Source organism: Littorina saxatilis, linkage group LG3 (genome assembly GCF_037325665.1).
Source record: "Littorina saxatilis isolate snail1 linkage group LG3, US_GU_Lsax_2.0, whole genome shotgun sequence".
In the NCBI taxonomy this organism is placed as follows: Eukaryota; Metazoa; Mollusca; class Gastropoda; order Littorinimorpha; family Littorinidae; genus Littorina; species Littorina saxatilis.
Genome location: NC_090247.1, coordinates 64,582,638 through 64,609,186, shown reverse-complemented (window position 1 = coordinate 64,609,186; position 26,549 = coordinate 64,582,638). Strand labels below are relative to the sequence as shown.

Below are 26,549 nucleotides of genomic sequence, written 5' to 3'. Positions count from 1 at the left end.
TTGTAATTGGCGACGAATGCTGGATGATTACTATTTTTGTGCCAGGATTACTATTTTTGGGGTTGAGCATTACTCCAAAACACTTATGGGGGTAAACAGGTCTGATCCGCATCCAACACACAAGAAGAAACCAGCACAACGAGATTAAAGTGGATTCGACTCATCAGCCGTGTAGACACAACAGCAGACGGAAGGCACAAGCTTTTTTTCACCTGCAAAAGATGCAAGGGTTTGTGCAACAGAGACGAGGATTAGACCTTGAGGATCTAGCCTATCGGTTTCGCTAATATAGGTAGAATAAAATGCATGTCAATATAGGTAGAATAAAATGCACGAGCAACCTTAAACAATTTACTGGTTTGTTTTCATTTGTTTGAATGTTTCTCTCTTCTTCCTGCGCACAGTCTTCTCTCCATTTCATGTCCCCTGTGCATACCATAACATGTTCTGAGAAAAAATGTTTGTTTGGCTCACTTTTTGTGTGTGTCTTTATTGGTGTTTGTATGATGCAATGAGTGTGTCAGAACAAAATCTGAGTTCTCGTACTTTGAAATGGAGAACGAGAGACAAGACAAAGCATTACAGCACAAAGTCAAACATATCAGCACTTGCAAACAAAATGCACACAATACAGTCAGCTCAAAAAACTTTACTTATGTTGATAAACGTTAGCAGCAGATCAAATCTGATGACTTCATCCACTTGGCAATAAACATATTGGGAAGAAAGATATCTAGTTTTATATATTTATATATATTTTATATATTTATAAAGGGACTTTGCTCTGTAAATCTCGGTCCCCCTTGAGGAGGGTCTGATGCTCCCAATAGGCTGTCTGTGAAGGGATACTTATTTCTCTCTCTTTCTCTGCTAAGAGATTTTAACAAATCTCGGAAGAAAGTCTCTGCTTATAATGGCTAGCATGCTGTTGTCTCCCTTTGACCAGTTCATTGTATCTACGGTACCTATGTACTATCGGGGTTCAATGTTTGGTTCAGGCATGCGCACGGATACTTCCGTACAGAGAGCCTGCCATGTGGTCACCGAATAAACCGTTGCACCTCACCCTGCTTGTGTCCGTTGGTTTTGTCCGCATAACAACCCCAAGACATTACACTGCTGACTTTCAATTGTTTCTTTCACAATTTCTGATGTTTTATATATACCAAAAACACACATGTAACTTACAGTAAAAGTCATATCTATAATGGTGTACACAGGAACCTTTCTTTTCAAAACTCCAAACAATAATCTGATACAAAAAAAATTCCAGTACAGAAAAAGAGGGAGTCTTAAAATGTAAGAACATTTACATAGGTTTTGACAAGACAAACATTTATATTTTAGATGCGACCCACCCTACTACCTTTCAGACTGAAAACTTACAGATACAGATCTCTGCAGAAACGAAGCAGCTGTTCAACAATGTTTGGCTCTGCCCATTACATGTGTAAAGAGTAGATCTGGATCTGGCAAAGCTTTTACATGAGTTGACAAATTGTTGAAATTAGAGTCGTCAGGATTGTTTACTTTGTGGAAGGGTTGCTCTCCTTGTTTATCTGTGTGGTTTCATAGTTAAGAGGAAAAAGCTGTTATGTTAATACCGCTTTCTCTACTTCTACTAGTTCCTCCTCCTAAGTGCATCCTGTTGCTGCCTGTATCAAAACGGGCAACAGGATTGGATTACTTTGGGAACAGGAGGTTGTGATGGCTGGCTCTGGGTAACAGGTGGTTGTGATGGCTGACTCTTGGAGACACGTAGAAGTCTCTTTCTGGTTTTGACAAAGATGCAATCAGGGGCTTCCTCCTCCAAAATGACTTGCAGCCTGTTGCACATGGTCAAAACACTTCCAAAAGGAAAAAAAAGAAAATAATCAATATTAGAAAGAGAAAGGAGACAACAACTTTTACTAAAGAATCATTTAGGACAATTTACCAAGTGTTACATAACAAATTGCTCACAAATTTGAGTGCAACTTGCATGAAGAGCATTGCAAAATTAAGACAGTTGCAGGGATGGCCAGATCTCAAAATCAGTCTTAACTTGCCAGACAGGTGAGTCATTTCAAGAAAGTCAGTAAGTCCACCAAAAAGAATTGCTTACCGGGTACAAACCACAGTTGCTATAACTGCATTGTTTATAACGTTTTGAAACTAGAGTATTCAACCAGAAGTGTTGCATTTGACAGGATTTTCACTAGCCAACCAGAATAAAAACTTCAAACTGTTAACAACTGTTCCGTTAATCAATTGGCTGTATGGAATCTGTTCTATATATTAAAATACCATATACAATTGTTTTACATATTCTCGCACACTACACATTCAAACAGCTACAGAGGAAAAATTATCGCTTACCGGTCTTACAAAGACGATGTTGCCACACATCACAGGTGTCACACTGAAGTGCATGTTGACGACCTTTCACAGGGTGAGAACAATAGCTACACAAATCCATTGTCTGTGTTGGACAACTGACCCCACTCGCCAGGCAACACTCTTCTCTTATACACCCCAACAATGAGTTTCACTCACAATTAACAGTTCACCTTCATCACACAGCCTTGCATGAAATTTAGACAGGTCACATGTTTCACACGATACAAATACTTTTCGTACAACTATTGAATGTGACTGAGTGCGTACAACACGTGTCGTGACTGACTATTAGGGTTTAACGTCCTCTTAGACCAACTGGTCTATATTGTGACAGGTATTGGTAATACGTGTCGTGTGAGGGAGAGAGAGATAGACATGTATTCATTCACACGATACCCATTCACACAGCCAGACAAGGACACTGTCGATTTGTTTGAATGTCTTTAATAATACAACATGATAATTTATTTGTAACGCGCACATATCTCGCCACACTGAAGGCGACTCTGGTAATCTGGATTGAATATGAGCTGTACACGCATCAAGGGCGCTATATATTATTATATATAGGTTATATTTTAAAGGCATATGTACGCGCTCCCGTGTTTACAAAGTGTAGTTTGCCCATAATCGATGTCAAACGCACCATAAGACCATGTAATGACGATATGTCGCCATGCGCGGACCATACATGCATAACAGCTTGTTCTAGCCTCTGAAAAAGTGAGGATGTCAACAAAGACGCGGAGTTATTTACCTTGCGTCAACGTTCCCTCTGTTGGCAAATCTATAAATAGGACGATCTAGATCAAAATAAAAATTCAAATATCTCAACATTTAAGGGGTCCTAGACCACAATATCTTGCAGGGAACTTAATTTAGCATGTCTCCAGCTGTTGGTAAAGCAATTAGCGTGTATAGTCATCGAGTACATATGGCTTTAATATGATTTTTGAGAAGAAAAAAAATTGGGGCCGAAACGTCTTAGGGCCGAACCGTCTTAGGGCCGAAACATCCTGAAATGGGCCGAAACGTCCTGACTTTTAGGGCCGAAACGTCCCAAATGGGGCCGAAACGTCTTAGGCCCGAAACGTCTTAGGGCCGAAACGTCCGGCATTCATTAGTCAGACCGGATGAATTAATTTGCTAGTTGCCTCCCTTCGTAATCCCGGAGGAATGCTTGGACTTTATTTTTTGGCTCTTTCGTTTTTGCCTTCAAATATGCTGTTCGAAACCCATTCGGTGGTAGGTAAGAAATCGTGTATTTATATTTAGCCATAAACGTGACTTCGATGATTAACGAGGGATATTGCCGTTAGCTGTTGAATCACAATCTGACTCACTTGAATGTTGCAATTTTATCTTGCATCGTGATCGTTGCCGTTGGACCTACTCGGTAATTGACTGTAAACAGTAGGCCCTATATGTTGATGTTTGTGTTCGTTTCCATCTAACATTTCCGTTGTCGTTGATACTGTCGTCAGTCCGTGAAATACCGATTTATTTTAGTAACTGAGACGCTGGTCTGAAGAAAGTAACATTTTAGACTGCCCGGCATAAACAGCTAGCATGGAATAATATGTATAGTGTATACGTCAATGACAATGCGTGTGTATTCATGAATGATCACAACATTTGGTGATGAAATCTACAATATTACTCACATTGTGCTCATTGAACTTAATTGTAACTTTTGATTGTCATAGTTTTATTTATGATAGTACTGTGTCATTTTTAACTCGTAATCTTGTGACAGGTTGGTGACATGACAACGGCAAATCACTGGACCCATGCAGGAACTGAAGTCAGTGAGGAAACAGTGTGATGTCCCTACCATAGTACTACTCCTAGTGTCATCAGTACTTTTCCGCACAGTATCATATAATCCAAAGGCATGATTACTCTTGTGAAATTTCCATTGGCTCAGAAAGACAAGAGGCGCAGTCATGATAAAGAAAAAGAAGAAGCAGTAACACATTGATTTACAATGATCAACACACTCTGTGATCCAAGCTCTTACTCAAAGTCAAAGATACACTAACTGACAAGGAAATGAGAACTGACACTAACTCACAAACAAACAAAATCTTCGAGAAAGAAACAGTTTGAAGACAGTTATCTGATACAGTGATAGGTTATTGTTCATTTTTTGTTGTGTCTCTTGAATTTTTTTTTTTATCCTGACATTTTGCATTATAAGTTCTAGAGATCAGTTTCTGTACTTGGCACATTGTGACAAAAAATAACGTCTTCATTAGTTTCAACATTTCATAGTATTTTAAACGCAAAATGACGGAACTTATCGGAAGAAGCTCAGGCCCAGAAGCCTTTGCACCAATTCCGCCAGACAGTGCGCTAAGTCGGCGAAGCTTCAATGAGGAAAAAGTCCGCCTGGCATCCTACAATTCCATGGCGCCTCTAGAAGGCTGTCAGTGTCATCCAATCTTAATGGCCAAAGGAGGTCTGTACTACACAGGCCCTGACGATGCAGTGCGGTGTTACTCTTGCTCCACCATTCTTACCACCTGGCGATCGCAAGGCGTGGACCCTAACCAGCTGCACAGGCAGTCCGCGCCGCAGTGTGCTCACGTCAGAGAACTAGACGGCACCAACGTTCCCATCATCGCACCTGATGCTGCAACTACAGAGACCATTAAAGAGTGGTTGCGGGAGAAGTGCGCTGAACTAGATCGCAACCCTACGCAGGTTTATTATGACCTCAGTCGGACATTCAGCGAAATCGGCGGCGTCAGTAGAGGCGAGATGTTCGGCTCCGATCCAGACTTGGAATCCAGTGGACCTGCAGCACTTGGTAAGGATGAAGGATTTGTACGAAGTCATCAGTTCATTTACTGATTTAGAATAGATCGTTAGCAGGACATTTGTGATCAGTGTTGGTTTTTCCAGTAAAAAGTAATATTTTTACCAAAATAAAGCATCAGTGGGAGACTCGTTTTAAGAGGTAATTCTATCACTTTGTCACTGCAGTGGAACCCCCATTTTAAGACCTCCAAAAATCTGCAAAAGTCAGGTCTTAAAAAGTAGGGAGTCTTAAAATGGGGGTTATAATATATATATTACAGAGGTTTATGGACAGAATTTAGTTTAAAAGAAACAAGTCTTTAAAGGGAGGGAGTCTTAAATTGGGGGTTCCACTGTACTCTATGCCATGTTGTGGCTGTGACCAGATCCATTACAGCTTTCTGTTATGTTCTTGCAGTTCCCCCAGAGGGTGCTCAGGGGCTCGGTGAGGACGAGGCAGAAATCAGAGTGGATAGGTCACATCTCAGCGCCAGTTCTGGCATCGACTTTGAACTGTGCAAAAGTTCCATCACAGAGCGACTGAAAACCTTTGAGAACTGGCCTTTGGCTGCTCAGGTAAGACAGACAAGGTCTGGAAGGAGAAGCATGTCTGTTTGTTTGTTGTTTTCTAGTATAGAAATGCAGGGCCGGGGAAACAGAAAAGGGACTTTATAGCGGCAACGTGCAAGTTCAGACGAAGAGGCTGCAATAGCCGTTCAGGAGATACAGGAATTAACCCGTGTCCACACTATCACACACATGTAATGTATACCCCGGTATGAACTCTTCTGCCTTTTAAGTTATATTCCTCCTTATTCACCTTTTTCACAATGCCTTGTTTAGATGTATCATCATGAAATGGACATAGGTTGAACTGATGTTGCTTGAACAGAGTAAGACCCCATAACTGACCCCCCCCCCCCACCCCCTCCATCCCCTCGTATAAGCTTTTTGTACACTGGCCTTCATAATCAGTTTTCATTCATCTCCAGACTTAAGTTGGGTTCCAGGTGCATTTCAAACTATTATCAGAAACAGTTTTCGTGTTCACAGGCCTGCAGGATCAGTTTTTATCTTCAGACTTGGGTAGCTTTTCAAACGTTGCTGATCATATCTATTTCCACTGGATTTGCAGGTGTATCCCCAGCTGTTGTCAGAAGCAGGCTTTGTGTACACCGGTCCGCAGGATCGCGTGCAGTGCGTGTACTGCGAAGGCTCGCTGAGAAACTGGCAGGAAGGGGACGTCCCTTCAAACGAGCATGCCCGCCACTTCCCAACATGCCCCATGGTGCGCGACAACCAGATGACCGCCCCTGCGCCTGTTGTGGGGCCGAGCGTGTCCTTCGGGGAGCGGAGCAGACACACACCTCCTATCTCTCTCACTGGTGTGCCTGGTAATTTTTAAATTTCTATTTTATTTCATTTTGCTGTTCTTACACCTGTTGCTTGTCCTTGTACTTTGTGCTCTCACACCGCCCTGTCCCGGCATTAAATGCTCCATCCAAGTGTGCCTGGTTATTTTGCACCAAGAAAATATACACTGGAAAAACAAACACTCAACAAACAGCAACATCCCACCCCTCTCCCTTTGAAAGGTGTGTTCCACTGCACTGTGATTGATCAGTAAAGGTACTGGTTAATCTGCAGAAACAAATCATTAGTCAATGTATTAATTAGTTTATTTATAGTTCATATTCTAGCTAGCAGAATGAAAAATCATTAGTCAATGTATTAGTGAGTTTATTCGTAATACTTACTCTTGCAGTATTAGAAATCATTAGTCAATGTATTATTTAGACCAACAAAAAAAAGTTGTATGTTTCTGGTCACCCGACCCTACCTAGTTTTTTCCTGCCGACCCTAGACTTTTTTTTTATTGCATTTGTAAAAAAAAAGATAAAAAGCGCGTCAAAACGAAAGTAACAGACGGCAGACGACACAAGGGGGATAACCCCGCATCCCTTTTGTCTCGTTTGTTTTGTAATGTGTTGTCTTTCTCTTTGTATAGTAAGTCCAGTCTCTTTGCGTCACTGTATATTGACCAAAAAAACAAAAAAACAAAAAAATATCCCTACCTACCTACCCTATTTTTTGTAGCCATGTTACCAGAAACATACAACTTTTTTTTTTTGCCTTAGTTTATTTGTAATACTTACTCTTGCAGCATCAGAAATCATTATTCAATTATTTGTTTGTAATACTTACTCTTGCAGTTGCAGCATCAGAAATCATTAGTCAAGTATTAATTTTGTTTGTGTGTAATACTTACTCTTGCAGCATCAGAAATCATTAGTCAAATAATGAATTAGTTTATTTGTAATACTTACTCTTGCAGTATCAGAAATCATTATTCAGTGTATTAATTAGTTTATTTATAATTCTTATTCTCGCAGTATCAGAATGCATTAGTCAATGTATTCATTTCTGTTTGTTTGTAATACTTACCCTTGCAGCATCAGACGGGCCAGGCGTGACGGCACACGGTGTCAATGCTCATGTGACGCGACAAGACTTGCTGGGGATCGTGACTGACCGCCCCAAGCACCCCAGCATGTCCATCGAAGCGGCCAGAATCGGCTCCTACACGTCCTGGCCCACCGGCAAGAGTCAGACGCCACAGCAACTCTCACACGCTGGATTCTTCTACGCTGGTACCTTTCATTTCATTTCATAATCACTTTTCTTCTTCCTTGTTAATGAGCTCAAACTCCAACGTTCACTCATTATTGGCACGAGTGGGTTTTTATGTGGGTGACCATTTGTACCCCTCCATTTAGGCAGCCAAACACCAATTTTTGGGGATGCATGCATGAAGTTGTCATGTTTTTTTAACCCACCAAGCTCTTCCATGGATTACAGGATCTTTTCCGTGCGTACTTGGTCTTCTGCTTGGGTGTACATACGTTTCGACATTTCATTTTGTTATCTCGTTGCTGGAAAATTCGGCTTGCTTCCTCACAATAAGAAGCTACCAGCATCTAGAGTCGAGCTGCCTAATACTACTTGAATGTGTGCATGCTTAGGTGTAGTTAAAATCAAAATAAATAAGCAACAAGAACACAAGCAACTGGTCACAGCCAGATTTCTTTACGCTTATATGTTAGCCTGCATCTGCTTGCACTTCAAGTTTTTAACTCTACTTGGGGGGCTGGCTGAAGCTTAGCCGAAATCAGTCAAATTTGTCCTCCTTTGAAGCATCATATCACTGGAAGTTCTTATCCGATTATCAAAAATCATAAATATAATTTATGTGGAAAAATATTTCTGATGGGGGTTTTAAATTCTAGGATGAAAAGCAGTAAGATGTTAAATCCATATCCAATCCAAGTTTTCATTGACTAACCAAGATGCAAATCCTAAAAGGTCACTTCCGCCCACCACTCGAAAGCAGCAACAAGTGAAAATACAGCTCTTCGAAATTTGGTGGCGTTTTATGCCATTTTAACGACTTTCCAGCGTTGAGTACATTTTTTTTCTTATTCTTTGTTGCTAGTTAGTACCAGTCGTGTAAGTGTGCTCAATTCCATTCACGAATAGCTGGTATTTTGTCAACTTTGCTTCGAGTAAACTGACAGGTTTTCTAGTGACGCTTTCCGTGATGGCGTGCCGTCGTTGTGCGGGAGTCGAACTCGAAGAAAATAAAGCTTGGGCTAAGATCCTTATCTCTGGCCACTCGTTCGCCAGAAGATTTGGTGAATTTTTGGTTCATGACGAAGGTGTTTCGCCCAATTTTGGCCTCGGTACCTGCGAAGTCAATGTTTCGGGGAGAGGGGGTTTGAAAGTTGGAGACTGGGCAAGAAATCTGGGTCACGCGATGGCGTCATTTGGCAGGCCAGATCTGTTGCTAATAATGATTGGGGACAACGACATTTCCTCTGAATGTTCAGCAGAGGAGATTTCCTCTCAGATTCTGGCCTTTGTGCCAGTGATTCAAGGAACCAGAATTGGGGTGCCGAACGTGATTTTGTGTCAGCTCATGCCCCGCTTTCCATCCAAAAAGTACAGGTTCGATCGCAGGTACAATGCCAGTGCAAGGGAGGTAAACCGTTTGCTTCGGCAGGGAGCTGCACTGCTACCGAATGTTTTGTTTTGGGAACATGATTTTGTTTCCTTCCCAGATGAGAATGCAGCCAAGTATCAACAGCTGCAAGCCAATTTTTTGGCAGACGGGGTTCACCTTGCACCTTCAGGCCAGTTCAGAATGTATAAATCCCTCAGAAAGGCTGTCACTCACAGTCGAATCTTCCTGAGAAAGTGAATTGTATTTGGTTTTTCAGAGGCGGGGAGAGCAGGTGTATTTTGTGTCACTGGGTTCATACAAGTGTACGTTGTGTCACTGGGCTGATGCAGGTGTATTTTGTGTCACTGGGATGATGCAAGTGTATTTTGTGTCACTGGGATGATGCAGGTGTATTTTGTGTCACTGGGATGATGCAGGTGTATTTTGTATCACTGGGTTGATACAGGTGTACGTTGGGTCACTGGGATGATGCAAATGTATTTTGTGTCACTGAGATGATGCAGGTGTATTTTGTGTCACTGGGATGATGCAGGTGTATTTTGTGTCACTGGGATGATGCAGGTGTATTTTGTGCATCAATGTTTAGATGTTATGAATGTGTTTTGAACAAGTGATGAGAACAATTAAGGGTGTGCAAGATGCGTGTAAGTTGTGCATTTAAATTGTGTAATGCGAGTGGCTTGGAAGTGTCTGTTTCAATAAGCTGTGCTCTGGTCTTTCTCCAAAAAATATTTAGAACATAAATTAATTTATGATACAATCATAAACTGTTTTGCGATCAGACACAAATAAACTATCAGACGTCGACGACATTATTTTCTAATGTGTCAGTTGTATTTCAAATTTTCTTATGGCATATATGTAAGCTCCTTGCAAAAAAAAATATGTTTGCAACAGTATCGCTCCAGCAACTTGCCAAAGCTGGATTGGTGTATGCTGTTCTGTTTGTGTGAGCTTGGGGAGAAAAATATGTAACAGAGCTTAACACCCCATCAGCTGGATTCTTTTGGGCTGGCGTGTTAAGCTGTGGGCTCTTAAGAGAGAGAAAGGTGTGGTGAGAGAGAGATGTGGGTGAAAGGCAAACTGAATGTGTAAACTTTCTTGATGTTAATAAATGTGCAATAGTATGAAGGTATTAGATACGATATAGAAGACTTCTGCTCATCGTCTGTGTGTGAAGTCTCTCTATCTTTATCTCTCTCATCCTCTTCGGTATTGACTGTGTATGAAGTCTCTCTATCTTTATCTCTCTCATTCTCTTCGGTATTGACTGTGTGTGAAGTCTCTCTATCTTTATCTCTCTCATCCTCTTTAGTTTTAACTGTGTATGAAGTCTCTCTATCTTTATCTCTCTCATTCTCTTCGGTATTGACTGTGTGTGAAGTCTCTCTATCTTTATCTCTCTCATACTCTTCAGTATTGACTGTGTGAAGTCTCTCTGTCTTTATCTCTCTCATCCTCTTCGGTATTGACTGTGTATGAAGTCTCTCTATCTTTATCTCTCTCATTCTCTTCGGTATTGACTGTGTGTGAAGTCTCTCTATCTTTATCTCTCTCATCCTCTTCGGTATTGACTGTGTATGAAGTCTCTCTATCTTTATCTCTCTCATCCTCTTCGGTATTGACTGTGTGTGAAGTCTCTCTATCTTTATCTCTCTCATACTCTTCAGTATTGACTGTGTGAAGTCTCTCTGTCTTTATCTCTCTCATCCTCTTCGGTATTGACTGTGTGTGAAGTCTCTCTGTCTTTATCTCTCTCATCCTCTTTGGTATTGACTGTGTGTGAAGTCTCTCTATCTTTATCTCTCTCATCCTCTTCGGTATTGACTGTGTGTGAAGTCTCTCTATCTTTATCTCTCTCATCCTCTTCGGTATTGACTGTGTGTGAAGTCTCTCTGTCTTTATCTCTCTCATACTCTTCGGTATTGACTGTGTGTGAAGTCTCTCTGTCTTTATCTCTCTCCCACACAGACACACACACTCACAAGGAAGTATTAAAATGTCATACTATCAGTTAACATATTTTTAGCATAAGGAGCAACCTGACCCTTTTCCTTCAACAAGGAAGTGTAATTATTGCTTGCCAAAATACCCACTTTAGCTTGCTAGATTTAACCCTTGGCAGACTTGGCTTTCAGAAATGTATTTTTCCGGATTTTTAATTTATTTTTAGTAAGATTTTCCCGTTACTATGAATGCACATAGTTTTGTCATGTAAAGCTAATGATGCCTGTGTCCATGCATAGATGCAAGCAGTTTAATGTTGTTTTGCTTGTGAGGAATATTTGCTGTTTTATTTTATTTTATGGGTTTTGTTTTAACTGAAGTTGGTGAATATTTTTCTTTGAAGTTTTTGTAAAAGGAGGTCCTGCCCTGTGGAAAAGGTTATGTAACCTGTCTAATAAAGTGTTTGTTTGTTGTTTTTTTTTTTTTTGGGGGGGGGGGGGGGGGGGGGGTTCTGGTACTTTAAAAAAAGCTAAAAGAAACCCACAAAATTGTAAAGGATTTATCACAATAGATGAAGTCCGGAAATAACTGTCAGCTTTGTGTGGGTTGTGAAATAGTTAATACTCTGGCTTTTATTGAGTCAAACCTTCCCACGTGACAGTCTAGTTTAGGGGTGTGTCTAAAACATGTGGACATAAATGGGGCGGGGATGTAGCTCAGTCGGTAGCGTGCTGGATTTGTATCCAGTTGGCCGCTGTCAGCGTGAGTTTCCCCACGTTCGGCGAGAGATTTATTTCTCAGAGTCAACTTTGTGTGCAGACTCTCCTCGGTGTCCAAACACCCCCGTGTGTACACGCAAGCACAAGACCAAGTGCGCACGAAAAAGATCCTGTAATCCATGTCAGAGTTCGGTGGGTTATAGAAACACGAAAATACCCAGCATGCTTCCTCCGAAAGCGGCGTATGGCTGCCTAAATGGCGGGGTAAAAACGGTCATACACGTAAAATTCCACTCGTGCAAACCACGAGTGCACGTGGGAGTTTCAGCCCACGAACGCAGAAGAAGATGTGGACATTAAGAATGGGTGAAAGCTTTCCTCAGTGAAAGCAAGATCAGGGAATTTACTCTTTCACAACCCATACAAATCCCACAGAGTTATTTCCAGAGGTCATTTATTGCAAACTGTTCGTTGACATTGATTCATTTCCTTCATAATATGTTTTTTGATTTGTAGGATTCAATGACAGCGTCAAGTGTTTTTTCTGTGACGGTGGACTGCGTAACTGGGAGCGAGAGGATGACCCTTGGCACGAGCACGCTCGCTGGTTTCCTCGCTGCAAGTACGTGCGGCAGGTCAAGGGAGACAAGTTTGTGGAGGACGTGCTGTCGGAGGAAAACGGCAGAGTGCAGCAGACAGCCGTCTATGAAGGTTGGAGTCTGGTTTTGTCTCTGGAGCTAATTTTGCGTATATTTTGAGAAAAATTGCCTGAGAAAGAGAAAAATCCAGTGGCATCTTTCTTTTAATATCTAGAAAAAAAAATCACGTCTTGAAAGGGAGGGAATCTGAAAATGTAGGTACATTTACCTGTGTTATAAACAGCAAGTCTGCAAAAGCAAGGTCTGAAAATTGATAATGGGTTCTTAAAATAATGGGGCTGTGAAGGAAAAATGAGAACATGATTGGAAATGTATTTTTTTGCACATATCACTGAGGTAGTGTTTCACAGACCACTTTACTTACCTTTTCCGCATAGCCTGTGTAAGCAATATCGTTCTTGGTATAATAATATGCCACGCTTGTCTATATTGCGCCTTGAACATTTCAGAGCATAATACCGTTTTCACATTTTTACGAATCTTGAAGCTGATAGCTTTATGCTGTTTCCTTTCTCTCTCTGTCTGAATGCATACTGACAAAATACCTACTGTGTTCAAAGGTCCAGCAAGGGGAAGCAATTCCCCGGTGGTTTGCGAAGGGGAGAGAAGCAGGCGTCGAAGTGGCAGCACGGGGAGGGAATCGAGCGAAAGACGGCAACCAGTGGAGCAGCGCGAGGTGATGGCTCGCATGGACACGCCCATGGTGCGAGCAGTGCTCAACATGGACATCCCCCAGGACATTGTGCGTCGAGCGCTCGAACATCGGTTGAGAAACACTGGTAGGTTATGTCCCGTTATTTTACATCGGCTGAGAAACACTGGTATGTTAATTGTTATGTCCCTTGATTTTACAGAGAGCATTCCTTTACTTTAAAGACCTCTTGCGTCAGCCCTTGAACATTGCCTGAGGAACACTGGTATGTTATGTCCCTTGATTTTACAGAGAGCATTTCTTTATTTTAAAGAATCGTGCGTCAAACACATGAACATCGGCTGAGGACACTGGTATGTTATTTCCCTTGATTTACGGAGAGCATTCCTTTGTTTTAAAGAACTCGTGCATCAGCCCTTGAACATCGACTGAGAAACACTGGTATGCTATGTTCCTTCTTCTTCTTCTTGTCGTTCGCCTTTACACTGCTATGTTCCTTTATTTTAAAGAGAGGTGGACAAGGTTCTTGTTTTGAAGAAAATGTTAGTTTGATCTTTTGTGTCATGAATTTGAACAAAAGCAGAGAAACACAGGCAAGTTCTTACACGTTATTTATTAGAATGATGTTGTCCGCCTGTAGAAGAAGCGCTTATTTTGAATAAAACACTAGTGCAGTGTTGTGCATCAAGAAATCAAAGTTCTGCTGAGAAACACTGGTAAAAGTGTTTTGCTGTATTGTTCAACTGTGGAGGTGCTTCTTTTGAACAAGACATGATCCTGCTGAGTAAGTAAAATGTTCATGCTGTTTCACAGACGAAAACCTCATTTCTGTTTCAGTTTACCGTTAACATTTAAATTAGTGGACAGTTCCGCTTTAGAACTGCTGCTAGATTTAGCCAAGTTTGCTCCTTTGAAAAAAAGGACGCTTGAGGAAAATGAGAAGAAAAGTTTGAATTGTTTTGTATGAGACTTTATGTTGTGCTTATGTCAGTACATATCTGCAGAGACATGCTAGTCCGGGGTAAAACAAAAGTCCAAAACAAAAAACAAAAATCTGTTGAAACAGTCTGGCATCATTGTTTCATAGTGCAGTTTCTTAAGGCCTAAAAAAAAAATAGGTGTGGTAACGGTAACCCGACCTACCCTATTTTTAGGGGCCGACCCTATAACTTTTTATTACATTTGTCAAAAAAAAAAAAAAAAAAAACGAGTGCAGAAAACGCTATGAAAGCGAAAGCGCTCGAGTTGCACACTTATTTCCCTGTCAAGTAGGTTTAAGGGCAGGTGGGCCAGTGCAAAATTGACCAAATCGTTCAAAACACTGTTTTGGGTATTTTAGCAGATTATGTTTCCATAACATACCTATCATCCATGTGTGTCGGTGTTTTTGTCAAAAGTGTCCTATTTATCTGTCAATAAAGACAAAATGTGAACATGTGTGGCATTGATTGTCTTCTGTAGTCGATATTCCCCCGCCAAAAATTGTCTCATTTCAAAGGCTAGTTACGGCTTTGTCCTCAGCAAAACAGTGCATTCACGACATACGAAACTGCGCAGCAGCTCTTGACCTATAACATGACATCAGTGTTTTGATGAATGTTCCATTCACTCAGCCACTTGTCCGTTGCAAAGGCAGCAATCGTAATCGAACGGAAATATCCTTATTTGGAAGGTACTCGACATCCATTGGTTCGTTTCATAAACCGAAATCGGGAACCAGTTTACTTTGCGAGTGCGCATGCTCAGCTTACGAATTTTGCATACGGAAACTACCGAAGAGACTCTCGGCCATGACGGGAACACCCGAAGTTCACTCGGTTTTACATCATCCTGGTTACACATCAAACGATCGGTGATAACCGAAAGCGAATTTTTCCTTGAGAAACAACCTTTGATACGATAACAATGGCTCGAAATAAGAAAGAGGACAATGTCTTTATTAGTTCGGTTAGCAACAACAAGTAGTTCCGCTGGTACTAGGCCAAAGTTTGGATTCTGTCGGTGTTTCCGATACAGAGGAAAGCTTTGATCTCCACGCAGATCCACAGGTCGCCATTTCCGAACACGCCATGCAGCACACTTTTTACGTCTCGGCACTGGCTTGCTTTGCGCTGAATTTGAGTCAGTTTCTGTGCAGTATCTCCTCGACAAGCAAGTTGAGCATTTGCTACGCAAAAAAAACAAAAACAGGAGAAAGTATCCAACATCAGTCAGATTATCGGTAATGTTTGCTGGGCCTGCCATTTCCCGAACGAAACTGGATCAGCAACTGTTTGTATCAATCTGCACTTTCGTAAATTCCGTCACTGTCTTGACGAACTGTGTCATTTTCTTCACCGCGATACACAGTTCATTGCGAAGAGCTTCCTCAGTAAATCGTTCAGATTCCACGTACGATTTGTTGTCAAAAAACAATCAAACGAAAGTTTCAAACTCATCATCCTCCATCTTGCTTGTCGAAGCACCAAAGTACTGTATCGATGTAAAAACAAAAGCAGAAAACTTCGAGGAAACCAACAAATCGACGAGATAACAGAAGGAAATAAGTCTCGTTCTGGCTCAAGTAAGTTACCGTTAAAAATACCGTTATTCTCGCATGCAAATACAAACGAGAATCGGGTCATTGATGCACGTTTAGCGCTGGGGCAGTATCCCCATGCTGGTTGACAGAGGGAAAGAAGGGATGGACGCATAAATTCTCTGCTGGCGTGCTAAAGGCTAAGTAGTTTGCAATTCAAATAAACTAAGCTGTTCATTCATAACACAGTTTTGTCATTGTGTGTCTGTTTCAATAGTGTTTCTGTGGTGTTCAATCTTCAATGTCGTTTTTCTCAGTTCAGCCATTTTGCCTACGGTTACGTCTTGGGTTACGCGATTTCTCTGGCTGTAATTTAGCTACAGCAATATTTTCTTTTGTAGTTTGTGCAGAATACAACATTCTGGGGGATTACGAAGGGATTTTGCTGAAATTTTATTATAGTCATATCCAGATTATTTCAAAAAATAATTTCGCAAGCGTTACCCTAAAGTTTGACAGTTGTAACAAAGAAGTGTTCCTAACTCCAAATATAAATATAATAAACAAGATCTGCTTCGTAATCCCCTAGAGCATACCCAGAAGGATAAAATAAAACAATAATTAGAAGTGTGACAATCACATCTGATGAAAATCCGTGTATCTCCTGTACTCCACTTTTGTCTGTATTTTGACAGTTTTTGTCACGTAAAACAAAAACCAGCAACCGAAAATACAAAAAGTGACTATTCTTTGTCATCATTTGTTCATTTCTTTCATAAAATAACATTCAGACACAATAAAACATTCAAAATTAAAAAAAAGGTGGTGCACTGGCCCACCTCCCCTTAATTTGTACACATTAGAAAAAAAAGTAAATAAAAAAAAAGTGATTGTCTACCTTCCTACCCTATTTTTTGGGGCTATGTTACCTTAACCATACCTATATTCTTTTTTTGCCTAAACAAACTTTTGTGACAGTTGGGCTATCTTGAGAGTTTGTAATGAACATTGGGACACTGAAAATACTGTGTTTTAATGGACTGGTTAGAGATATACCAGCAAAAATAAAATAAATGTCTGTCTGTGGTTGTTTCAGGCGACGATTTTCCCAACATGGAGGCACTGCTTGAAACAGTGTTTGAACTCTCCGCTAGCCACCCTGCAAGACATGCCAGTAGCTCGGGGGAACCCTCCCCAGTCAATACAGGTAACAGACTCATTTTGTATAAAATCCACTCCTCAAATGCCGACATATACTTCCCCCCTCCTGCCAACATATCCCCTCCCCCCCCCCCCCTCCCCCCCACTATCTACCTCCCCCCAAGGTTTTGTAATTTTTTTTAAATTGCAAAAACAAAAACACAACTAATAACACACAAAAAACAACAACTACATTTTGTGTGGTTGTAGTTGCAGAGTGTGCATATCTGGTCATTAGTGTGTGTGTGTGTGTGTGTGTGTCAGTCTACATTTTATTTACACGTGCTCTAACTTCTGAAATTTAATGCATGAGCATGTTGGGTAAGGGCGTTTACAGTTTTAAAATTCCTAGTTCATGGTGGTGTCATGTATTGTATAAATGTATGTGATGTTCAAATTGTATGTTTTTTTCATAGTTAATATTTAAAGCGGTGGAGAGCGAAGATTCCTGTGGTTCGCGCTATATAAGCTATAATAATTATTATTTAAGTTATTGAGACATCCCAGTGCACTAAGGGATTTATGGAGCAAATCGCGAAAATTAGTTATTGAACGAAGCGCATAGTGCTGAGTTCAATCATTATTTTCGAGATTGGCTCTATAAATCCCTTAGTGCACTGGGATTGTTTCAATGTCAATACCGCCAGAGAAAAAAGAAAATTTAAAACGCACATTTTGCTACGCGCATTTGAATAGGCATAACTGTGTGGTCAGGTCATGTAAGATCTACTCTTGTGTGGGCTGTCTCAAGTGTGTCGTGCTTTCGTCACACGCATTTTGATTTCTGTTGGTAAATTCCAGTGTAGCGTTTAAGCTAAAAAGTGATGATCTTTCATAGAGACCTCATTTAAACTCGGAGAAAGAAATGTGCTCTTAGTTATTTGTGATTCGAAACCTTCAGCTCGCTTCGACGGATTGACTGTGCAGAGTGGCGCCCCTTGAATTGACTCCAGGGAATGGTCGACGGTTAGCACATTTTCAAAATAAATGTGGTATGTTTCTCGTGTTGTATCTTCACTCATCGGGGAGTCTGGTACTAAATATGGACGGTAAGAATGCTCTGAACCCTACACGTATTTTATCCCCATCGTTTTTTCGTTCACATTTGCCCAACATGTTAATTTGCTGAGCGGGGTGTATGTCGTCTGCTAGGCTAAGACAATCGAACCACTGCAGTCTCATTTCAAAAACTAAAATTGCTCGTCACGTTGCACCGAGTCTGCACGCATGAGGCAGGCTGGTAATAAATCTTATACATGGTAAGAACGTTCTGAACCCTATACGTTTTCGATTCCGATTGTTGTTGCCTTGAAATAATAATTCGGAAACAATTCATTTACTGAACTGATGCAGTCGTATTTCAGTGTAGTCTGCTACGTATGACAGAGTCGATCGAGTCAGTCGACTTCCAAATGCTTGTCTAGCTGGTACGTTATCGGAATAACACTTGTGTTTTCTGTTAGCCGCTGGGAATTGTATACTAACTCATCATTTGGTAATGTGGATAATAGCTACATGCCAATAACACGGCATATGAGAAGAATCAATGCAAGTCAAAAATGAGATGAGACACAGCGGCTTGTATTTTTAGATCAGTGGGCTTCACTGTGGCACAGGCACATGCAATCTGTCAGAAAAAACCCACTTCGTCTTTAATTGAGCAGCAGGAAATTTATGGTCATTTGGTATTGTGGAGAATATAAGCTACATGTCATTAATTAATTCTGAGGATGAGAGTACAGTCTCGCTTAGGCAAAGGGCGGAAGAATGCGCTCTGTGGAAAAGTTAGCGCTAACAGTTTTAAGCGCATCGCCATTAGCCAATCAACTGGTTCACATCAGTCATGTGACACCAGTACTTACTGACAATTATTATTAGAAGTATGTAACCGATTGAATTGATGAATTGATGTACTCGCTTTAAAATCAAATTCTGTGGCAAAGCCTCATGATTGTGATGACACTAGAGACCATGGTTTGATGCAGTGGTAGAGGAGAGTGACATCATTTACATTGTTTTTATATTTAGTCAAGTTTTGACTAAATATTTTAACGTAGAGGGGGGAATCGAGACGAGGGTCGTGGTGTATGTGTGTGTGTCTGTGTGTCTGTCTGTCTGTCTGTCTGTCTGTCTGTCTGTGTGTGTGTGTAGAGCGATTCAGACCAAACTACTGGACCGATCTTTATGAAATTTTACATGAGAGTTCCTGGGATTGATATCCCCGAACGTTTTTTTCATTTTTTTGATAAATGTCTTTGATGATGTCATATCCGGCTTTTCGTGAAAGTTGAGGCGGCACTGTCACGCTCTCATTTTTCAACCAAATTGGTTGAAATTTTGGTCAAGTAATCTTCGACGAAGCCCGGACTTCGGTATTGCATTTCAGCTTGGTGGCTTAAAAATTAATTAATGACTTTGGTCATTAAAAATCGGAAAATTGTAAAAAAAAAATAAAAAATTATAAAACTATCCAAATTTACGTTCATCTTATTCTCCATCATTTTCTGATTCCAAAAACATATAAATATGTTATATTTGGATTAAAAACAAGCTCTGAAAATTAAATATATAAAAATTATTATCAAAATTAAATTGTCGAAATCAATTTAAAAACACTTTCATCTTATTCCTTGTCGGTTCCTGATTCCAAAAACATATAGATATGATATGTTTGGATTACAAACACGCTCAGAAAGTTAAAACAAAGAGAGGTACAGAAAAGCGTGCTGTCCTTCTTAGCGCAACTACTACCCCGCTCTTCTTGTCAATTTCACTGCCTTTGCCATGAGCGGTGGACTGACGATGCTACGAGTATACGGTCTTGCTGAAAAATGGCATTGCGTTCAGTTTCATTCTGTGAGTTCGACAGCTACTTGACTAAATGTTGTATTTTCGCCTTACGCGACTTGTTTTTTTCTTGTCTTCAACAGGTTCCCCTGTCAGGAGGCCAGGTTCAGGAGAACCTCTGGCTGCTTTTGAAGGTATAAGTGAGAAGATTTGTGTGTGTGTGTGTGTGTGTGTGTGTGTGTGTGTGTGTGTGTGTGTGTGGTGTGTGTCGTGTGTGTGTGTGTGGTGTGTGTGTGTGTGTGGTGTGTGGTGTGGTGTGTTGTGTGTGTGTGTGTGGTGTGTGGTGTGTGTGTGTGTGAATTGGGTCGAGAAAAAGTGTGTGTGTGTGTGGTTTTGACAGAGAGAGGAAGGGAATGCAGTTATATATGGGTATTTTTCATTTGTTTTTGTTGTTGAAAGAGATACATTGTGTGGTATGCGCGTCTGTGTGACAGAAAGAGATATGGCGATTTGTCCTTCTCTGGGGGTATGCCAGTGCCTTTGCTGGTTGGTGACTGTGCCAAAGGCTCTGCACTTGTACTTAATTTTGTTGTTCTTTTCTTTCCCCCAGCCCCTCGCTCGCTGATAGAAGAGAATCGTCAGCTGAAGGAGCAGAGGACGTGCAAGATCTGCATGGACGAGGAGGTGTGCGTGGTCTTCGTCCCCTGCGGTCATCTCGTCTGCTGTGCCACCTGCGCCCCGCCCCTAAGCAAGTGTCCCATCTGTAGGTCCACCATCAGAGGCACCGTGCGCACCTACATGTCGTGAACTACACTGAAAGATCCTTAAACACAATAACATCAGCAAGTGTCCTATCTGCAGGTCCACCATCAGTGGCACAGTGCGCACCTACATGTCGTGAGCGACAGTGATTGAGGGATTGGCTTGGGTTTTGTCCACTAGAGGTCCATTGACTGACTCAGCCATGAATTAATCAGTCATTTTGCAAACCAATCAGTCAAGAAGAAAAAAACTTTCCTTCCACCACTGGACTACCGCAATTGTGCATTACGGCAGTGAGGAGAAACTTCTGAAAGTTGTTTACAATTTACAAATGAGAGGAAAATTCAATTCATTTCTTCATTTTCTTGTTTATTTTCCAATGGTCTTACATGAAGTGGAATAAAAGGTCTGAAGACACAACCATATTTATTTCAATTAAGTAAGGAAGGTGAAAAAAAGAAAGAACAAGACAGCAGACAAAATTAAGACGAGCTGACTGACTCTGCTGCATGTCTATCGGTCAGTTGACGGATTGAGACCCATATGTGTCAGTCATTTCTGAATTTAACATGGCAAAAGATCGATGACCGACGCCCAAGCCAATCCCTGGTGATTGGTCCATGGGAACTATCAGTTAGTGTCCCATCTGCAGGTCAACTATCTGGGACATATCCAGAGCTGCCAACTTTTATGCTTTCGGTGTAGCATGCTACGATTTAAGACAAACTGCTATGCGTGTTACGCCAAGCTTAAAATTGCTACGCTCAAACAAATCGTCACAAGTGTGCATGTTTTTTCTTGTGAGTCTTGGTACTCATTTCTGATTCTCACACATCAGAAAGTGTCCAAACTGTGGGTCGCCTGTTGCCTGCACTGGGCACTTATACAGGTCTGTCCTCAGCAACAAATACAGGATGACCCCCCCAAAAAATGCAACATATACAAATGCTAATTACTTCTGTTAAGCAAATTACATCATATTTGTATTCATCAATTCGAGATGATGATTGAACAGTTTACAAAGTTTCAAGATTGCAGATTAAAATGGTATGACTTGTATGGCGTTTCAAAAAAAGATTTAATTTTCGGGGAAGGACTCACCAGTACTAAGTTTTACATTGTGCAGGAGCCAACCTCACCCAAGTGGACAGTCAGTATGTAGGTTTGCAACAGTAGCCCCAAATCTGGCCTAAATGTAACAACAGAAAAAAGGAGGAAAAAAACAAAACAAAAACAACACGGTGCATGTGTGATTAACTTTCTTTGGAATTATTTTACGGAAAGATAATTCCTGCTTTGGTGTTGTGTAATTTTTTTAATTTCATTGCTTGGGTTTCAACACTTCATTAGTGTTTGAATTGTGGGTGCTAGTTTCATAATATTTGTGTCTATTACCCATTCACCATCATTTTGGTAGCATTTATCTATATAAACAAGAAATTCCTCCGATAGGAAAAACACCCCCGTCAAAGAGAAATAACCTTCTCAGTTGGTGGCAGTGAGAATGGTTATTTCCCTTTGACCAACGGGGGTGTGCCTCTATAAGTCCTTGTATAATTTTAATCCACCAATAACTCCCTAACCGTGTGTTTGACTGGTCCCAATTTTTGTAAGGACCGTCCCAGGAATGTATAGAACCTGTTCACCAAGTTTGGTGACGATCGGTCCGTTCATTCTTGAGATCTACTTGTGAACACAAACACACAAACAAACACCCAAACAAATACCCAAACAAACACATCGAGCGAAACCTATACACACCCCTATACCGGGGGTGTAAAAAATAGGATGTCTTGATTTGAAAGATTTATCTCTGTGGCTTCAGGATATACAGACATGCTATCATAAATATAATTTGATATCTTACTTTTTTATTTTCTTATTTATTGTTTAAATGCACAGAAGCTCTATTAACTAAAACCTCTTTTACAGTCTATTATAAACTTTCTGGGAAATATGTAGAGTAAGAAAGGTAAAGATAACACTGGTTTCAATTTAATATGACGGGTGTCTGAGTGTGTGTGTGTGTGTATTTTTAAATGTGTGTATGCAAGGGATCATGTGTGTATGTATGGTTGCATGTATATGTGTGTACATCTTTTATTTTCATTTTATTCCTTGATTTCATCAGTTGAACTTGGATTAAAAGAAAGAAAAAAGAAGAAAAATGCCTGTGACTTTCCATCAGTGCATTGGATGAAACTGTTTGTGACTGTTTGTGTGTGTGGGTGTGTGTATGTGGTGTGTGTGTGTGTGTGTGTGCGTGTGTGTGTGTGTCACTACAAACCAAAAGTGACATTCAAAAGAATTCCGATTTATCGGCCTGTAAGGTGGACACTCAAGCAAGAGACATAACAGAGGGTTTTTTTTAAACGTGTGTGTGTGTGTGTGTCTGTCTGTCACTACAAACCAAAAGTGACATTCAAAAGAATTCCGATTTATCGGCCTGTAAGGTGGACACTCAAGCAAGAGACATAACAGGTTTTTTTTTTAAACTCAAAGTGTTCCTTCTCTGAGTGGTGTCGGATGTGGAGGCAGGTTAATTCAGTCGCTGACGATAACACCGAGCACAAACATCTACAACTTAAATTACACCTCATGTAAACACATTCCAATAAAATATGTATATTTAGAAACTGTGGAAAACACTTGAGCAATCTTTGGGAGAGAAAATAGAGGGGAGCAAAATATGACGAGAAGTTATTTTTGGATTGTGTCAGTGGTATCGTATTTGCTCCAATTTAAAATCGCTGGACTCTTTTAGACACTCGTAGGTACGCACGCGCGCACACGCGCACACACTCCCACAAACACACAACTACACGCTCGCACGCACGCACACTTTCTATTATTTTCCCTCCAATCGCTACCCATATAGGACTAATTTACAGCCCCCGCCACAAGACAGTGGTGCATACGGTAAGGGAAAAGCGGTGGAGATTCTCGCGGCAAGCTCCATCTTTTCATGTATTTGAATATGTCCTTGACTGGGCTACTTTTGGTTTCATATTTTTTCATCTGCGTGTAATTCAAGGCATGTATAATCACACATTCTATGTGGCGTTTGATGGACAAGGGAAGTTGACTCCCAACACATCACACAGATTGCAATTGGCTTGCTGATTTGCTGGAAACTGTCGAGTTTAAAAGATTCTGAAAGGTAAGATGATTTTATAATTTAAGGTACTCATCTTCAGTTCATTTGATTTGTGTTTTGCATTTTAACCACCATGGACGCGTTTAGGAATGCACTTCGCGTTTGAAACCGCCTGGCACTGCGATCGAGGCAATTTTCCTTGTTTTTGTAACAACCGCACGGTCAAATCTTGAGTCTGGAACGAAAGATAATCAGCATATGGCAAGAAGAGAAGGCTGACTTGCCGTGATCTAGTGAAGTTGTTCATCCGTTTGTATGATAACACATAGACTAAACAAACAATCAACCATAAACTGAAAAGCATACAGACAAAGACAGATAGACAGACACAAGATGTCGCCAATGCTTTTGAGTGACGTTAAATAAACGATTTGTATCACTGATTAACAGACACACATATATATATATATATATATACACACACACACAAATACGCACGCTGTACTCGTGCACGAACGTTTACACACGTAAACACACACACACACACACACACACACACACACACACACACACACACACACTGTCACCACACACACACACAGTGACACACACACACACACACACACACACCAGGGGCGGATCAGTTGCCGCTTGTAAGGGGGGGTGCACTTTCAATCGAAAGTGAATGTGATGGGCGCAAAGCGCCCGAATTTGCTAGGGGGGTCCGGGGGCATGCCCCCCCCCCCCCGGAACAAAATTTGGCCCAAAGAAGCAAAATGATGCCATCTGGTGCCATTTGAACTTAGAAATGGTCATAGAATCAGCTTACCAAATTTTTTTTCGGGGGGGGGGGGGCACGTGCCCCCTGTGCCCCCCCTCGTCCGCCCCTGCACACACACACACACACACACACACACACACACACACACACACACACAAACACACACACACACACACACATTTAATAAAAAAACACTTTTTCTTCCGATTCTTGTGCTTTCGATATTCTGATCGAGTCACCGTAAACAAAACAAAGCTTACAGCCCCAGTATGTCTCAAATGGTTTACAAAACGATTTAAATCTTCTAATGAAAAAAGCAGTTCTAACCTTATGGAACACAGTTCATTTGCATTGCTATTTAGCTCGCGTAAACCACACACCAGATTTCGTGGTTTATCTTACCCCTGCGCCATCGTGAACCCGTTTGATCCATTTTCCTTTTTTGTACAATTTAGTCGTCAGTTTGTGATTTCAATGCGACTGGCTGTATCTGCAATAGCACGTTATTCACTAAAAACGCTTTGAGTCACACGAACTTGTCGGCGGCGGCTGGCTTCAAAGAAAGCGAGCGCTATGCACAAACTCTGCTTTGAGACACGACCTTTCGTGGCCCTGTATCCGGCCTATCTTTTTTTTTTAACTTTCAAAACTTCGAATTGTACTGATCTTGTCTTGATGAAAAAAGAATCTTTTATGATTTAAGAATGTTTGTGTTTACAAGCTGTCATTTTATTATTTAGATTTTAACAGTTAGTTCTAGCGCCCAAAAGAGGCGCCTGATTTGCCGATCAGACGGTCCACGAAAATAAATTCTTTGAAAATAGCTCGCTTTTTACGTAGGGCACCTAGGATGTTCTCAAGCGGCGAGTGTTTAAACGAAAGGGTGTTTGTACTGTGTGTAAAAGCCTGACAGTATCAGATTTGTGGTGGTTTACGGGAGGCTTACTGTGCCAAATGTAAAAATTGAAGAAAATGTTGCAGACACAAAAGCGATATTGCGTATAGCCTACTTTCGTTTTCGGCTTAGCGTGAGAAAGATCAACCATGATGGGATATTGTATTATTGATGAAAAAGCCCTCTGTGTTAAAAATAAAACCTTCCTTCACGTGGAAACCATCGTGCAAGTGACCATAGGCTGTCCAGGCTTTTACCTTTTACGATACTCCCACTTGGACACATACAGAAAAGTCTTGCCACTGCTAAGCTTACTTTTTATATTATAGAGGGCGTTTTTTTGCTGAATTTATTTCGGAACTGATACCCATTTCACACCGAAATTATTCCCGCTAACAATCCGACTCAGTATAGGAAATAGCCAGACTATTTATTTATGGTATGCGTCCAAGTGGAAGCATGTATTCTTACCCCGTGTGACAGATTGGACAGACCTGCTGAGATGTACTTGGTTGTGTACATAGGAATTAAAGGAAAACGTGTATACTAGTTTATTTTTATGAGAGAGAGCCCGCAGCCCCCGCCCATTGCCCCCCCCTACCCCCCTCCCCCTCCCCCTCCCCCACCCCACCCCCCCACCCCACCCCCTCACCCCACCCCTCCAAACAGCGTAACGGAAGTGTGACACAGACATGATAAGATGTGTGGTGGCTTGTTGACTGACCAGCATAATTATCGTCTTCGGTAGGCCGATCGAGGTAGAGAAAGATGAAAACCGAAGGCGATATGCTCCCCGAGGACCAACAAAAAATGCTGGTCTGACAACAAGCCACCAAAAAACATCGTTTTTGTCATTATTTTGGATGTCCAAACAGCACGCCATCAAGACAATCACAATGGTTGATTAATTTTTTAGTGTGAATTTCAGATGAAAATCCACGTTAAAACGCTTGTGGACAAAACCATTACGGTAACGTTTGTGTGTGAATTTCAGATGAAAATCCACGTTAAAACGCTTGTGGGCAAAACCATTACGGTGGAGGTGTCTCCATCAGACACGGTGGCGACAGTCAAAGCCAAGGTGGAGGAGAAGGAACCGGACTTTCCCCAACACAAACAGAGGTTGCTGTATGGAAGGGACGTGCAGATGGACGATGGCCGCTCGCTGACCAGCTACAGTGTCAAGGATGGGGACACTCTGCACTTGCTTATTCGCTCTGTCGTTCCGGTAATTCCCGATTTTTGTGTGTGCATTGATTGAGTAGGCGAGAGGGAGGTGACGAAAGTGGTGGTGATGGTGGTAAAGGTGTGTGTGTGTGTGTGTGTGTGC

General features: G+C 41.2%; 2 protein-coding genes across 5 annotated transcripts in view; both read left to right on the top strand.

Annotated features, from left to right (window-relative positions):
• Positions 1-3,504: 3,504 nt before the first annotated feature.
• LOC138962943 (baculoviral IAP repeat-containing protein 7-like) lies at positions 3,505-20,866 on the top strand. 3 transcript variants are annotated; one of them, XM_070334913.1, is made up of 10 exons: positions 3,505-3,628; positions 4,136-5,191; positions 5,600-5,757; positions 6,317-6,566; positions 7,635-7,832; positions 12,385-12,579; positions 13,088-13,306; positions 16,794-16,904; positions 19,828-19,878; positions 20,295-20,866. In XM_070334913.1, exons 2-10 carry the CDS (start codon positions 4,669-4,671, stop codon positions 20,489-20,491), a joined length of 1,902 nt encoding a protein of 633 aa, XP_070191014.1. In that variant the 5' UTR covers positions 3,505-3,628; positions 4,136-4,668; the 3' UTR covers positions 20,492-20,866. The 3 variants fall into 3 exon arrangements, with proteins under 3 accessions (XP_070191014.1, XP_070191011.1, XP_070191012.1); XM_070334910.1 differs by having other exon boundaries at positions 6,317-6,575; XM_070334911.1 differs by having other exon boundaries at positions 3,510-3,624; positions 6,317-6,575.
• Positions 20,867-23,323: 2,457 nt separating this feature from the next.
• Positions 23,324-26,549, top strand: part of LOC138962942 (polyubiquitin-like) — a 10,163-nt gene continuing 6,937 nt past the window's right edge. Inside the window, exons 1-2 of one of the 2 annotated variants that reach the window (XM_070334909.1) lie at positions 23,324-23,606; positions 26,214-26,447. In XM_070334909.1, the coding sequence (XP_070191010.1) occupies positions 26,214-26,447 (234 nt within the window). In that variant the 5' untranslated portion in view covers positions 23,324-23,606. The remainder of the gene's footprint in view (positions 23,607-26,213; positions 26,448-26,549) is intronic. The other variant, XM_070334908.1, reaches the window with a different exon arrangement.

Excerpts from the sequence above, each read along its gene's own strand:
- LOC138962943 (XM_070334910.1), top strand. The coding sequence starts at position 4,669 with ATGACGGAACTTATCGGAAGAAGCTCAGGCCCAGAAGCCTTTGCACCA. Across the intron at positions 5,758-6,316 it reads ACTGGCCTTTGGCTGCTCAG|GTGTATCCCCAGCTGTTGTC; the intron begins GTAAGACAGACA and ends CTGGATTTGCAG. Across the intron at positions 6,576-7,634 it reads CTCTCTCACTGGTGTGCCTG|CATCAGACGGGCCAGGCGTG; the intron begins GTAATTTTTAAA and ends TTACCCTTGCAG.